The sequence below is a fragment of the Pristiophorus japonicus genome, chromosome X (genome assembly GCF_044704955.1).
Source record: "Pristiophorus japonicus isolate sPriJap1 chromosome X, sPriJap1.hap1, whole genome shotgun sequence".
NCBI lineage: Eukaryota > Metazoa > Chordata > Chondrichthyes > Pristiophoridae > Pristiophorus > Pristiophorus japonicus.
Genome location: NC_092010.1, coordinates 20,444,336 through 20,460,721, shown reverse-complemented (window position 1 = coordinate 20,460,721; position 16,386 = coordinate 20,444,336). Strand labels below are relative to the sequence as shown.

Genomic DNA, 16,386 nt, shown 5'->3' with positions numbered 1-16,386 from the left:
GGCATTGTTTAATATCTCACCCCATATACACAGGGCATTGTTTAATATCTCACCCCGTATACACAGGACATTGTTTAATATCTCACCCTGTATACACAGGGCTTTGTTTAATATCTCACCCCGTATACACAGGGCATTGTTTAATATCTCACCCCGTATACACAGGGCATTGTTTAATATCTCACCCCGTATACACAGAGTATTGTTTAATATCTCACCCCATATACACAGGGCATTGTTTAATATCTCACCCCGTATACACAGGGCATTGTTTAATAGCTCACCCCATATACACAGGGCATTGTTTAATATCTCACCCCATATATACAGGGCTTTGTTTAATATCTCACCCCATATACACAGGACATTGTTTAATATCTCACCCCATATACACAGGGTATTGTTTAATATCTCACCCCATATACACAGGGATTTGTTTAATATCTCACCCCGTATACACAGGGCTTTGTTTAATATCTCACCCCGTATACACAGGGTATTGTTTAATAGCTCACCCCATATACACAGGGCTTTGTTTAATATCTCACCCCATATACACAGGGCTTTGTTTAATAGCTCACCCCGTATACACAGGGCATTGTTTAATATCTCACCCCATATACACAGGACATTGTTTAATATCTCACCCTGTATACACAGGGCATTGTTTAATATCTCACCCCGTATACACAGGGCATTGTTTAATATCTCACCCCATATACACAGGGCTTTGTTTAATATCTCACCCCATATACACAGGACATTGTTTAATATCTCACCCCATATACACAGGGTATTGTTTAATATCTCACCCCATATACACAGGGATTTGTTTAATATCTCACCCCGTATACACAGGGCTTTGTTTAATATCTCACCCCGTATACACAGGGTATTGTTTAATAGCTCACCCCATATACACAGGGCTTTGTTTAATAGCTCACCCCATATACACAGGGATTTGTTTAATATCTCACCTCGTATACACAGGGCATCGTTTAATATCTCACCCCATATACACAGGACAGGACATTGTTTAATATCTCACTCCATATACACAGGGCTTTGTTTAATATCTCACCCCATATACACAGGGCTTTGTTTAATAGCTCACCCCGTATACACAGGGCATTGTTTAATAGCTCACCCCATATACACAGGGATTTGTTTAATATCTCACCTCGTATACACAGGGCATCGTTTAATATCTCACCCCATATACACAGGGCTTTGTTTAATATCTCACCCCGTATACACAGGACAGGACATTGTTTAATATCTCACCCCATATACACAGGGCTGTGTTTAATATCTCACCCCATATACACAGGGCATTGTTTAATATCGCACCCTGTATACACAGGACATTGTTTAATATCTCACCCTGTATACACAGGACATTGTTTAATATCTCACCCTGTATACACAGGACATTGTTTAATATCTCACCCCGTATACACAGGACATTGTTAATATCTCACTCCGTATACACAGGGTTTTGTATAATATCTCATGCAAGTGCTCATTTCCCCTGTGCGTCAACTTGGCACTGTACTGCTGGGAGTGGGTCGGTGAATCACAGACAGGACTGATTCAGCCCTCAACCGATGTCGAGACATACGCGCACTTGCAACAGGGTGTCACTCACTGTTCAGCAAGCAGAAGCAGCAGCCCTGGCCAATCTTACCTTCTTTAAGCCAAGCCAATAGTGACAGCCCTACTGCTGCCTCAGCTGCATCCAGCTAACCCAGCACAGACTGCAGTTCGAACCTTTGGACCTTCCTTGTCTATATGACTCAGCTGCACACTGGATGAACCGCAAACCCTTTGGCAGAATCAGTCTGAAGTTCGACGGACTTTGCCTTTGTGATTCAGCCTTTTGATAACCTGTTTTTACTGTATATACGCAGTTCATTGAAGATTGTAGAGCATTTTAAATTTGTGCATTGATTACTTTTGTCATGTTAGAAAAGATAGACTTACCTGGCAATAGGTTCTTTCCTTTTATATGATATATGGTCGTATTGCTCCACTGGCTTCCATGATTCATATTCAAGTAGGTTGCGTGGATGTATTTTGTACGTAATATTCACAACATACCCAGGTTGTTTATAAACCAGGATAACAACTGTTACGAACAGTGCCAGGGCCAGGTAGCAGAAAATTTTTTTGACTGGACGCATCCTGCAAACATAAAGAAAAAAGATAAAATGATCCCATTTCTTCCCAGAAGCATTTGTAAACCATTCCAACCCCAATAACTTGCATTTATATAGCGTCTTTAAAGTTGAAAGGTGCTACACAGAGGCGTAATCAGCCCAAAATGGACGCCAAGCCAAAGAAGGAGATATTAGGAAAGTGACTAAAAGCTTGGTCAAAGATATGAGTTTTAAGGAGCGTCTTAAAGGAGGAGAGTTGGAAAGGCAGAGGGATTTAGTAAGGGAGTTCCAGAGCTTAGGGCCTAGATGGTTGTGGACACAGCCACCAAGGGAGCGGTGAGGCCATCAAAATAAACACAAGGATGAGAATTTTAAATTTGAGGAGCGATTGGGTCGACTAGGCCTGTATTCACTAGAGTTTAGAAGAATGAGAGGGGATCTCATTGAAACATATAAAATTCTGACGGGGTTGGACAGACTGGATGCAGGGAGGATGTTTTCCCCGGGCTGGGAAGTCTGGAACAAGGGGTCACAGTCTCAGGATACGGGGTAGGAAATTTAGGAGCGAGATGAGGAGAAATTTCTTCACTCAGAGGGTGGTGAACCTGTGGAATTCTCTACCACAGAAGGCTGTGGAGGCCAAGTCACTGAATATATTTAAGAGGGAGATAGATAGATTTCTAGACACAAAAGGCATCAAGGGGTATGGGGAGAAAGCGGGAATATGGTGTTGAGATAGAGAATCAGCCATTATCATATTGAATGGCGGTGCAGGCTCGAAGGGCCGAATGGCCTACTCCTGCTCTGATTTTCTATGTTTCTATGTTTCTATTAGGGGACTGGGAGCCAATGTAGGTCAACAAAGACTAAGGTGAAGGGGCTTTGGAACGGGATATGGGCAGCAGAGCTTTGGATGAGCTGAAGTTTATGGAAGGTGGAGGAGGGGATTCGAGCCTGGAGAATATTAGAATAGACGAGTCTGGAGGTGACAAAGGCATGGAGGAGGGTTTCAGCCGGAGATGGACTGAGGCAGGGGCAGAGGCGGGGATGTTGCCGAGTTGGAAGTCGGCGGTCTGTGTGATGGGGAGGATACGGAGTTGGGAGCTCAGCTCGGGGTCAAAGAGGGCGATAAGATTGCAGTCGGATTTAGCCTGAGACAAGGTGGATGTAGTCACTGGCGAGGGTATGAAGCTTGTGGCGGGGGCCGAAGATGACAATTGCAGTTTTCCTCACTGGAGGAAATTGCGGCTTAACCAAGACTAGAGATTGAACAAACATGGCAGAGGTAGCAGAGGGGTCAAGAAAGATGGTGCATGTTGTTAGCGTACGTGTGGAAGCTGACCCCATGTCTGCAGATGATGTTGCGAAGGGGCAGCATGAGAAGGAGGAAGAGGAGGGGGCGAAGGATAGATCTTTAGGGGACGCAAGGTAACGTTGTGGGAGCAGGGAGAGTAGCCATTGCTTGAGTTGCTGTGGCCACGAGTGGAACCAGGCAAGGGCAGTTCCGCTGAGCTGGACTATGGAGGAAACGTTGGAGGGGGAGGGTGTGGCCCACCATGTTGAAGGCTGCTGAGAAGTCGAGAAGGATGAGGAGGTGTAGTATACTATGGCACAGTCACATGGGGTGCTATTTGTGAGTTTGATTCGGGCCATGTCAATGCTGTGGCAGGAGTGGAATCCTGATTGGAAAGATTCAAACATGGAGTTGCAGGAAAGATGGGCACGGATTTGGGAAGTGACAACACGTTCCAGTATTTTGTAGAAAAGGGAGGGGTTGCAAATGGGATGGTCAGAGGGATCGAGCATGTTTTTTTTGAGGAGGGGAGTGATAATGCAAGTTTTGAAGAGAGAGGGCACAGTACCTGAGGACAGGGAACCATTTCAAATGTCAGCTTGCATGGGGGCCAGGAAGGGAAGTTGGATGGTCAGGAGTTGAGCGGGAATGGGGCTGAGAGAGCAGGCAGTAGGTCTTATGGATAAACTGAGCTCAGAGAGGGCATGAGGAGAGATAGGAGAGAAACTCGAGTGAGATGCGAGTTCAGGGCTAGGGCAGTGGGAGCCTGGGGAGAGGCTTGGCTTGGTGAACTAGGGAAGGGATAGAAACAGCAGAGGTAGCTGAAAGGATGGCGACAAAGATGTCCATGAGCTCCTCACACTTGTAGTTAGAGATGAGGGTGGAGGGGGCAGGAGGGAGGGTTTTAAGGAAATGGTTGGGAGTGGAGAAGAGAAGCCAAGGGCTTATTTTTTTCCTCAATGATGACCCTGGAGCAGTGGGTGGCTTTGGCAAAGGAGAGTGAGGCCTAATAGAATTTGATGTGGTCCAGTCAGATTTGATGATGGGTGGCTAAACCAATTGTGCACCAAGTCTGCCCCCTTTGGATTTGAAGGCGGAGGACACAGCGACGAGTTTGAGTAGGAGGGGAGAGAGTAAAGGTTTTGTTGGGGACAAGGCCACAAAAGGATAAGGGAGAGCTTAAGGAGATTGATGGCTGCAGAAGTATCGTGGCCAAAGGCTAGACAGTTGGGAGTTTGAAGGTGCTATTATAAGTGACTTGGGACACAGTTTTTTCCAGGGACCAACATAGAAGGAAATGGGATTGGAAGGGAATAAGGGGATGTGAGTAAAAGAAAGATAGACTTGCATTTATACAGCGCCTGTCACAACCTCAGGACGTCTCAAAGCGCTTTACAGCCAATGAAGTACTTTTGATGTGTAGTCACTGTTGTAATGTAGGAAGCACAGCAGGCAACAATGAGGTAATAACCTAATAATCTGTTTTAGTGATGTTGGTTGAGGGATAAATATTGGCAAGGACACCGGGGAGAACTCCCCTGCTCTTCTTCGAATAATGCCATGGCATCTTTAATGTCCACCTGAGAGAGCAGACGGGGCCTCGATTTAATGTGTCATCTGAAAGATGGCACCCTCGACAGTGCAGCACTCCCTCAGCCCTGTACTGGTGAGTGTCAGCCTAGATTACGTGCCAAGTCTCTGGAGTGACACCTGAACCCACAACCTTCTGACTCAGAGACAAGAGTGTTACCGACTGAGGCATAGTGAGGGATACAAGCAAGCAGAGATAGAGAAGGTGGGCAGATCTACAACCTCGGCGGGAACATAAAACAGGCGATAGCGATTGGGCCTGAGCCTCTCCATCACTTGCTGACAGACTTGGACCTCTGCCTCCACAATTATTGCAGCCACTTACCTTTAAATCAATGCTCCCACTAATTTTTTGGGGGGAGGGAGGGGGACGTGGCCCCTTTAAGAAGCTACGCGGCCCATTCAAATTACCATGCATGTGCATTTTTTGCCAATAGAATGTCATTGAACCGGCTGCACAGGTCCTGCAGATCGCTGCTTAAAGAGAGCATTGTTTTCAATACCTGCATACCTTTACGTTTACCTCTTTAAGGGCTAGTTACATCTTGTTCTCCCCAGCCCAAGGATTAGCTTTTAATATCATGCCCCAGATGATTTGGACCTCACTCACACTATATCGGCACATTAATAATCAAGCGACTACTGAAGGTGTGCCACCCAATCAAAGTCCAATCTGAGGCAGATTGGAGAATGCATTCCCCTCATGTCGATTTATAGCCTCATACTATTTATCCAGCTCTTAGTTGAGTGAGGGAAGTAACAGAGCACCAACTGCTTCTTTTGTCTGATAAAAATGGCATTTTTTAAAAGCCTTTTTACATAGAATTACATAGTATTTACAGCACAGTGACAGGCCACTCAGCCCAACTGGTTTATGCTCCACACGAGCCTCCTCCCATCCCTCGTCATCTCACCCCATCAACATATCCTTCTATTCCTTTCTCCCTCATGTTTATCCAGCTTCCCCTTAAATGTATCAATACTATTGGCCTCAACCCCTCCCTGTGGCAGCGAGTTCCACATTCTCACCCCTCTCTGGGTAAAGAGGTTGCTCCTGACTTCCCCATTCTCACAATTGCAAGCTCTAAATCCTGGAAACATTCCTGAAGCTCTTCTTTTTATTCTTTTCAACACATTAATGTTCTTTCGAAAGTAGGGTCTCCAAGTACAGGGTGTATTCACATAATCTGCAAAATAGGGCACTGCCAATAATAAGAAGAAGACTTGCATTTATATGGCGCCTTTCAGGACCACCGGACGTCCCAAAGCGCTTTACAGCCAATGATGAACTTTTGGAGTGTAGTCACTGTTGTAATGTGGGAAACCTGGCTTAGCTTATAATGAGAGCAAATTATGGGTCACTTTACATATCCCTACACTTACCATATATTTCTTATTCATTCGGGCGTCGCTGGCAAGGCCGGCATTTATTGCCCATCCCCTAGTTGCCCTGAGAAGGTGGTGGTGAGCTGCCTTCTTGAACCGCTGCAGTTTGATAGAACTGAGAGGCTTGCTAGGTGGCTTCAGGGGTCAGTTAAGAGTCAACCATGTTAGTGTTGGACTGGAGTCACATGTAGGCCAGATCGGGTAATGACGGCAGGTTTCTTTCCTTAAAGGACATTGGTGAACCAGTTGGGTGAGAATGATGTGTTGCTATCTCTATTTATCTGCATTAAAGCCCAAAACAGCACTTTCCCTCCCTCTGTCTACATCATCATCATCATAGGCAGCCCCTCGGAATCGAGGAAGACTTGCTTCCACTCTTAAAATGAGTTCTCAGGTGGCTGAACAGTCCAATACGAGAACCACAGTCCCTGTCACAGGTGGGACAGATAGTCGTTGAGGGAAAGGGTGGGTGGGACTGGTTTGCCGCACGCTCTTTCCGCTGTCTGCGCTTGGTTTCTGCACGCTCTCGACGATGAGACTTGAGGTACTCAGCGCCCTCCCGGTTGCAATTCCTCCACTTAGGGCGGTCTTTGGCCAGGGACTCCGAGATGTCAGTGGGGATGTTGCACTTTATCAGGGAGGCTTTGAGGGTGCCCTTGTGATGTTTACGCCGCCCACCTTTGGCTCGTTTACCATGTAGGAGTTCCGAGTAGAGCGCTTACTTTGGGAGTCTCGTGTCTGGCATGCGAACAGTGTGTGGCCTGCCCAGCGGAGCTGATCAAGTGTGGTCAGTGCTGGGGATGTTGGCCTGGACGAGGACGCTAATGTTGGTGCGTCTGTCCTCCCAGGGGATTTGTAGGATCTTGCAGAGACATCGTTGGTGGTATTTCTCCAGCCCCACTCTACATGCCTCTCCTCAATCACACTGGAACACTGCATCAACCCGCCTTCTCATTCCATTCACACGAGCACCAGCTGCTGCTTCGCACAGAACAGGCGCTAACATTCTGCTTTTAGCTGCAGCCCCACGGGATTGACAGTGGCACAATGGAAATAGCACATGTTGGCTCAGGAGCACAGCTATTCTGCTCCCTTGCCAACCTTTCGACTAATGCCCAGTATGGTGCAAGGAAGCCAGCTCGGTCAGACTGCCCCAAGGCAGCCTCAATGCTTTAGTTTGTAGCCTTTAGTCTCCCAGGGCCGAACTCCAGGAGATCGCCAACCACGAGCATCTCAGGGGTTCTCACCTGAGCATCAGCAGTATTCCACCACCCATGCAACCATGCTCCACCCATCCAGCCTTCTGCCACCAATACAGCTGTAGACATCCAATGCAGCCTTACGTCACCCATGCAGCCTTCTGCCACCCATCCAGCCTTCCGCCACTCATGATGGACGGTCTGTGCCTCAGGTGCTGCACTGGTCTGTTCTCTGGTGCCTGGCCCAAACGAAGGTGAGGTTTTGCTCTGCCTCTGAGCACGGGGGACATCGATTGCTGGAGTGAAGAGGTCTTCCCATTTCCACTGGATCTTCCCCATCCATCTTCTTCCGAGTAGTGTTGGACCATCACCTGCAACAATCCACAGAGGTAACTTGTGCACCACACAATTACGGATTACACTTAAATCCACACTACCAAGGACTGGGATCAGCGCCTTGGTGTAGGTGCGCAACTTTTCCTGTACTGGAACCAGCTCAGGTCGTTTTTTGTTCCATAGCCTCTCAAAGGCATCCTGGCTCATCACTGACTGGCTCGCTCCCAAGTCCACTTCCATGAAGACTGGAACGCCGTTTATCTCAACTTCCATCTTCACTGGAGTACAATCGGTGGTGCAGGTATACACTCCATACACTTCTTCTTGGGGCTGAGCTGCCTCTCTGGCCAAATCATCATACTCCCCACTGGATTCAAAGTCATCTACTGACTCCTCTGCTAGGAGGTGAGTCGTATTTCTTTTACACATAGGCTGGAGGTGGCTCTTCATGTTACAGGCTTTGCATACGTACTCAGCAAACCGACACTGGTGAGCCCTATGGTTTCCTCCGCAACACCAGCATGGTGCTACTCGATTAGCACCCCTTGGCGAACTCTGAGTTCTGGAACCCTGAGGTCTGTGCTCTCTGCCCTGGGCAGAGCCAAGTTCTACAGTCTTGCCTGTGAAAGGCACCATTCAGTGTATAGTACTTGCCAGATTTGAGTCCACAGGCTGAATAATTTGCTTGGTGCTGCAGGTCGAGGTCATGAACGCCTGACTGATGCTGATGGCCTTCTGCAGGTTGACTGTGGTGTCGGCAGATAATTGCTTGTGAAGGAGGTTCTCGTGGCCAATTCCTATAACGATGATGTCTCGCAATGCTTCGTTGAGGTGCGTGCCGAAATCACACGGTGCCGCAAGTCTCCTGAGGTCGGCAACATATTTTGCAATCTCTTGGCCCTCAGGTCTGCGGTGAGTGAAGAATCTGTGCCTCATGAGGATGCTCTGTTTTGGTTTTAGTTGGTCGTGAATTAGTTCAGTCAGCTCATCGTATGTCTTATCCTTGGCCTTCGTGGGTGCCAGCAAGTCCCTGACGAGGTGGTAGACCTCGGGCCCACAACTGGTCAGCAGTATAGCCTTGCGCTTCTCCGCCAATGTGTCCGTCTCCCCTGCCAGGTCGTTTGCCACGAAATATTCATTGAACCTTTCCGTGAAGGCATCCCAATCATCACCCTCTGCAAAGTCTTTTAGTGTGCCAAAGGTAGCCATAATATCGCGTGAAAATCCTTATTTTCGTCGCCAGTTATTATGTCTGTAATGCACTTATGAATGACCCCACGAGGCAATGTGTTGTACTCAAACTGTAGTGATCTTGGTCCTTTATTCATAACTCCAGTGAGGCACAAACATGGTGTGCAGCCTTTTATACTGGGCCCTGCCACAAGGGCAGGAAACCTCGGTCTCCACCAGTTGCACCCTCTAGTGGTGCCAGCATGTATGTACACAGTGTAAACCTTATTGATAGTACATCAGGTAAACAAGTCTCCATCTTATGCAACCACACAGTGACTACACAGAGAGTACATCCATAGTCTGCATATAGAACACTCTCTGTCTTTCTCTCTCTGTCTCTCTCTCTCTGTGTCTCACTCTCTCGCTCTGTGTCTCTCTTGCTATCTCTGTCTCTCTCGCTTTGTCTCGCTTTGTGTGTATTTTTCTTTTGCCCTGTGTCTCTGTCTCTCATTCTCTCTGTCTCGCTCTCTGTCTCTCTCGCTCTCTCTGTCTCTCTGTCTCTCTCTCTCTGTCTCGCTCTCTCTGTCTCTTTCGCTCTGTCTCTCTCGCTCTCTCTGTCTCTATCTCTCTCTCAGTCTCTCTCTCTCTCTCAGTCTCTCTCTCTGTGTCTCTCTCACTCTCTGTCTCTCTCTCTCTCGGTTTCTCTTGCTCTGTCTCTCTCTCTCTCTCCCTCTGTCTCTCTTGCTCTCTGTTTCTCTCGCTCGCTGTCTCTCTCGCTCTCTGTCTCTCTTGCTCTCTGTCTCTCACTCTTGCTCTCTCTGTGTCTCTCTCGCTCTCTGTCTCTCTTTCTCTCAGCTTGATATGCTTTCTAAAGTAAAATATGAAGTTAATAGCTTTTATTTAAAAGTTTCGTTCAAAATCTACTTGAATTCATCAGTCAATTTATATTCAAAAGATTTTTTAAAACATTTATACTGTTATGCAGAAAGACAATGTTGAATTCCACCAAGATAATTAAATGTTTCTAATTCAAAGCTGAACAAGTTCTGCAACAAGTGTGTACACTCAGCCATATGTGAGGTCTCTCACTGCTCTCTCCCACTCCCTTTCTCTCTCTCGCACATACAGGGTCTCTTTAAAAGTGAAACTCAGTGGAACCTTTACTGGAATAAAGCTTTCGAACTGTCTCCTCTTGCTGTTCTAGATGTAATCCTGAATGATAATGTTGGAGGCTGACATGAAACAGTACTCTTGTCGAGCTGAAATTGCACGCAAGCCTGACAGCAAGATCTGATTTCAGCCTGGGCAAAAATATCGGCAATGGGTGGAGTCGGTGGGTCACAGCCAACAAAGTACTTCAGGATCCAAGAAAAACAAATCGGAATATTTACTAGATGGTGAGAAACTGGGTTCTGTGAAGGAGCGAAGGGATTTAGGTGTTCATGATCACAAATCACGAACTGCCAGTGGACAGGTACAAAAAGTAATCAAAAAGGCTAATGGAATGTCGGCCTTTATTGGGGGGGGGGGGCGTGGGCTGGATTTACAACAACAATTTGTACTTATATAGCACCTTTAACGTAGTAAAACATCCCAAGGCGCTTCACAGGAGTATTATAATACAAAACAGATACATTTGACACCGAGCTACATAAGGAGATATTAGGGCAGGGGACCAAAAGCTTGGTCAAAGAGGTAAACATAGAAACATAGAAAATAGGTGGAGTGGGCCATTCGGCCCTTCGAGCCTGCACCGCCATTCAATGAGTTCATGGCTGAACATGCAACTTCAGTACCCCCTTCCTGCTTTCTCGCCATACCCCTTGATCCCCCTAGTAGTAAGGACTACATCTAACTCCCTTTTGAATATATTTAGTGAATTGGCCTCAACCACTTTCTGTGGTAGAGAATTCCACAGGTTCACCACTCTCTGGGTGAAGAAGTTTCTCCTCATCTCGGTCCTAAATGGCTTACCCTTTATCCTTAGACTGTGGTCCCTGGTTCTGGACTTCCCCAACATTGGGAACATTCTTCCTGCATCTAACCTGTCTAAACCCGTCAGAATTTTAAACGTTTCTATGAGATCCCCTCTCACTCTTCTGAACTCCAGTGAATACAAGCCCAGTTGATCCAGTCTTTCTGTGATGCTTGGTCATATGGAATTGGTTGCATACTCCAACAAGCTAATGAGTCGGATAAACTTCAACCAGTCGCGTATGCTTCAAATCGTTTGTCTAAAGCGGAAAGAGCCTACAGTATGGTAGAGAAAGAAGCACTAGTCTGTGTGTATGGGGTTAAAAAGATGCATCATTACCTGTTTAGTCTTCAGTTTGAACTGGAGACAGATCACAAGCCGCTCATTTCACTGTTCTTTGAAAACAAAGGAATCAATACCAATGCTTCATCCCGCAACTAGAGGTGGGCGCTGACATTATCCGCTTATGATTATGTCATTCACCATCGACCTGACACCGAGAATTGTGCCGATGCTTTGAGCTGTCTGCCGTTGCCCACACTGGAGGTGGAAACACCACAACCGACAGACCTATTGTTAGTTAGGGGTAGGTTTTAAGGAGCGTCTTAAAGGAGGAAAGAGAGGCGGAGAGGTTTAGGGAGGGAGTTCCAGAGCTTGGAGCCCAGGCATCAGAAGGCACGGCCACCAATGGTTGAGCGATTATAATCAGGGATGCTCAGGAGGGCAGAATTAGAGGAGCGCAGACATCTCGGGGGTTTGTGGGGCTGGAGGAGATTACAGAGATAGGGAGGGGCGAGGGCCATGGAGGGATTTGAAAACAAGGATGAGAATTTTGAAATCGAGGCGTTGCTTAACCGGGAGCCAATGTAGGTCAGCGAGCACAGGGGGTGATGGGTGAGCCGGACTTGGTGCGAGTTAGGACAGGAGCAGCCGTGTTTTGGATGACCTCAAGTTTACGTAGGGTGGATTGTGGGAGGCCAACCAAGGAGTAGAATACAAAGGGGAGGAACTGACGCTTCCATTGTACAGAGCCATGGTCAGACACCATCAGGAGTTCTGTTTTGGGCACCACACCTCAGGAAGGATGTATTTCCCCTCATCATCATCATCATAGGCAGTCCCTCGGAATCGAGGAAGACTTGCTTCCACTCTTAGCACGAGTGCTGAGGTGGCTGAACAGTCCAATACGAGAACTACAGACTCTGTCACAGGTGGGACAGATAGTCGTTGAGGGAAAGGGTGGGTGGGACTGGTTTGCCGCACGCTCTTTCCGCTGCCTGCGCTTGATTTCTGCACACTCTCGGCGATGAGACTCGAGGTGCTCAGCGCCCTCCCGGATGCACTTCCTCCACTTAGGGCGGTCTTTGGCCAGGGTCTCCCAGGTGTCGGTGGGGATGTTGCACTTTATCAGGGAGGCTTTGAGGGTGTCCCTGTAACGTTTCCTCTGCCCACCTTTGGCTCGTTTGGTTCACCTGTCCAAGATGGCCGTCGGGGTAGCAGCTCCCTAGGGAGCTCCCCTGCTAAACAGTTTATCGGCAACTTTCCATACACAACCTCCCCTCTCCCACTGTCGAAACTTCCGCAAGCCCTAGGCGGTCTTAAACACATTTTCCCTCAATGCTGCACTGAATCGTCACCCTGGATTATGCGCTCAAGTCTGTGGAGGTGGGCTTGAACCCACGGCCTTCATGACTCAGAGGCGAGTGTATTACCAGCGAGGCAAGGCTGACACATGATGCTTGAGCAAAGCAGAATATGTCCTGGCCTTTTTCATGATGATCTTAAAATTAGAACATGATCCCATCGGAGTAATGTTGCAAGGCTCTCCCAGTGCGGAGTCTGGCGAGATGGGGAGCGTGGATCAGAGATCGGGGATCAAGGGCTGATTCTGTGTCCTGTGCTCCCACCTGGTGAAGCTGCTCACAGGGATCAGAACCTTGTAAAATGATCGCTTATCGGTGGCACAATAGCCCGAATGAATTTAAGAGCACACTACCAGAGGTAATCGATAGCGCAGAAGTGGCACTTTTGAGGTACCGTGGCTCTTTTGTGCTTTCATTATTTTACCTGTTTTTTTTGCTTCATCATGTCTCTTTGTGCTTTTGTGAAAATCGGTTGATGCACAACAGAAACAGGAAATTCAGTATTTTCCCCACAAGCCACAGTAAGATCTGTAAAAATGTTCTGGGCAATAGAGACTCATTTTTTTTGATAATACTATTATGTATGGAAACTTTACCAATGTGTAAGACTTGCCACCAGGGGGCGCACCCGTGGGAGACCCAAGGGTCACCTGCACACTCCGGGCAAGCAGGTATAAAAGGCAGTCTACCATGCTGCTTCCTCACTCTGGAGTTACATTAAAGAGACTAAGGTCACAACAGTTTGAGCTTACAGCACACAGTCTTGTGGAGTTATTCTGAACATAACAATAGGCGACGAGTAACAGAAAATGAACTTTCACGCGGTTATGGCTGCCGTTGGTATTCTTGAGAGATTTGTTGAGGGTGATGATTGGGAAGCCTTCGTTGAGCATCTTGACCAGTACTTCGTGGCCAACGAGCTGAATACGGAAGAGATCGCGGTCAAGCGCAGGGCGATTCTCCTCACCGTTTGTGGGTCCACGATATATGGCCTCATCAAAAATCTGCTCGCACCGACGAAACCAACAGAGAAGACATATACAGAGTTGTGCACGCTGGTTCGGGAACACTTCAAGCCGAAGGAGAGCATCTTAATGGCCAGGTATCACTTTTATACGCACCATCGCTCTGAGGGCCAGGACGTGGCGAGCTATGTCACCGACCAAAGACGCCTTGCGGGACCGTGCGTATTTGCTGGATTTTAGGGGGAAATGTTGCGGGACTTTTTCGTGCTTGGAATCGGCCACGAGGTCATTCTTCGCAAACTGCTGTCTGCCGAATCCCTAGATCTGAGCAAGGCCATCACGATCGCCCAGGCTTTCATGTCCACTAACAATAACACTAAACAGATATCTTTGCAGCATCGAGCTCACCGGCAAGTACTGTGCATAAAATAACAACTTCAGCAGGCAGAACTGTACATAGCAGGGTCTACACGCCCGCAGAGGCCAAACCTAGGATGACTCAGAGTCTGCTGTGGGGCATGAATGTGAATCCATTAACACCATGTTGGCGCTGCGGGGGTAATCATCAGGCCCATCAATGTCGACTCAAGCACTACACGTGCAAGGACTGTGGAACAATGGGGCACCTCCAGCGAATGTGCAAACGTGCTATGACTCACCACGTGGCAGAGTCGGCAGAAGATGACTGATCCGGCGCAGATCATGCTGAACGAATAAGAGAGGCAACTCAACCCGAGGCTGAAGAGGAAGTGTACGGGGTATACACCTTCACCACCAAAAGCCCTCCGATAATGTTAAAAGTCAAATTAAACGGCATTCCAGTTTCCATGGAATTGGACACTGGGGCGAGTCAGTCAATTATGATCCAGAAGGCTTTTGAGAAACTGTGGGGTAACAAGGCACAAAGGCCCAAACTAAGCCCGATCCACACCAAGCTGCGCACTTACACCAAAGAGCTCATATCAGTCATTGGCAGTGTGACAGTGAAGGTATCGTACGATGGAACTGTGCATGATTTACCACTATGGATTGTACCAGGCGATGGCCCAACGCTGTTCGGCAGATGCTGGCTAGGAAAGATCCGATGGAACTGGGACAGTATCAAAGCACTGTCTTCGGTGGATTACACCTCGTGCGCCCAAGTGCTAAACAAATTCCCGTCGTTATTTGAGCCAGGCATCGGCAACTTTACAGGCGCCAAAGTGCAGATCCATCTAGTCCCTGATGCAAGGCCCGTTCATCACAAGGCCCGAGCAGTTCCATATATGATGCGAGAGAAAGTCGAGATCAAGCTGGACAGACTTCAACGAGACGGAATCATATCACCAGTCGAGTTCAATGAGTGGGCCAGTCCAATTGTTCCGGTGTTGAAAAGCAATGGGACGGTCAGAATCTGCGGGGACTACAAGGTAATGATCAACCGAGTTTCGTTACAGGACCAGTACTCACTACCCAAAGCGGATGACCTGTTTGCAACACTAGCAGGGGGAAGTCGTTCACCAAGCTGGACCTAACCTCTGCTTACATGACACAGGAGCTGGCTGAACCTTCGAAAGATTGACGTGCATCAACACGCACAAAGGACTGTTCAGATACCACAGATGTCCCTTTGGGATTCGCTCAGCTGCCGCCATCTTCCAGAGAAACATGGAGAGTTTGCTGAAATCGGTTCCGCACACTGTGGTGTTTCAAGACAACATCCTGATCACTGGTTGTGACACCATCAAACACTTGCACAACATGGAAGAGGTTCTAAAGCAACTGGACAGAGTGGGACTCAGGCTGAAACGTTTCAAGTGTATTTTCCTGGCGCCAGAAGTCAAACTTCTGGGGAGAAAGATTGCGATGGACGGCATCAGACCCACGGACTCCAAGACGGAGGCCATCAAGACTGCACCCAGACCACAGAATGTGACAGAGCTGCGTTCATTCCTGGGACTCCTCAACAGCACTTTGCTGGAACCTTTGCATTTATTGCTATGCAAGGATGACGACTGGGTTTGGGGTAAATCTCAAGTGACAGCCTTTAACAAGGCCAGAAACCTGCTATGTTCTAACAAGTTACTTGTATTGTATGACCCGTGTAAACGTTTAGTACTAGCTTGTGATGCATCTTCGTACAGTGTCGGTTGTGTGTTACAGCAAGCCAATGTGTCAGGCAAACTGCAACCGGTTGCATATGCATCCAGACGTTTATCTAAGGCTGAAAGAGCCTACAGTATGGTTGAGAAAGAAGCATTAGCATGCGTATACGGGGTTAAGAAAATGCATCAATACCTATTTGGACTCCGGTTCGAGCTCGAAATCGACCACAAACCACTCATTTCTCTGTTCTCAGAAAGCAAAGGTATTAATACCACTGCTTCGTCCCGCATCCAAAGATAGGCACTGACGTTATCTGTGTATGACCATGTAATCCACCACAGACCAGGCACTGAGAACTGTGCTGATGCCCTCAGCCGGCTACCATTGCCCATCACCGGGGTGGAAATGGCGCAACCTGCAGACTTGCTTCTTGTAATGGATGCTTTCGAGAGCGAGGAGTCACCCGTCATGGCTCACCAGATCAGGACCTGGACCAGCCAGGACCCTGTGCTATCATTAGTAAAAAACTGTGTCCTTAATGGGAGCTGGTCGGCGGTTCCCGGGGAAATACAAGACGAAAT

General features: G+C 47.8%; 1 protein-coding gene across 1 annotated transcript in view; it reads right to left on the bottom strand.

The window, feature by feature from the left end:
- The window catches only part of LOC139240921 (beta-1,4 N-acetylgalactosaminyltransferase 1-like), a 157,709-nt gene that overhangs the window by 132,715 nt on the left and 8,608 nt on the right, over window positions 1-16,386 (bottom strand). The window contains exon 2 of the mRNA XM_070869451.1: window positions 1,984-2,184. Coding sequence (XP_070725552.1) covers window positions 1,984-2,183 — 200 coding nt within the window. The 5' untranslated portion in view covers window position 2,184. The remainder of the gene's footprint in view (window positions 1-1,983; window positions 2,185-16,386) is intronic.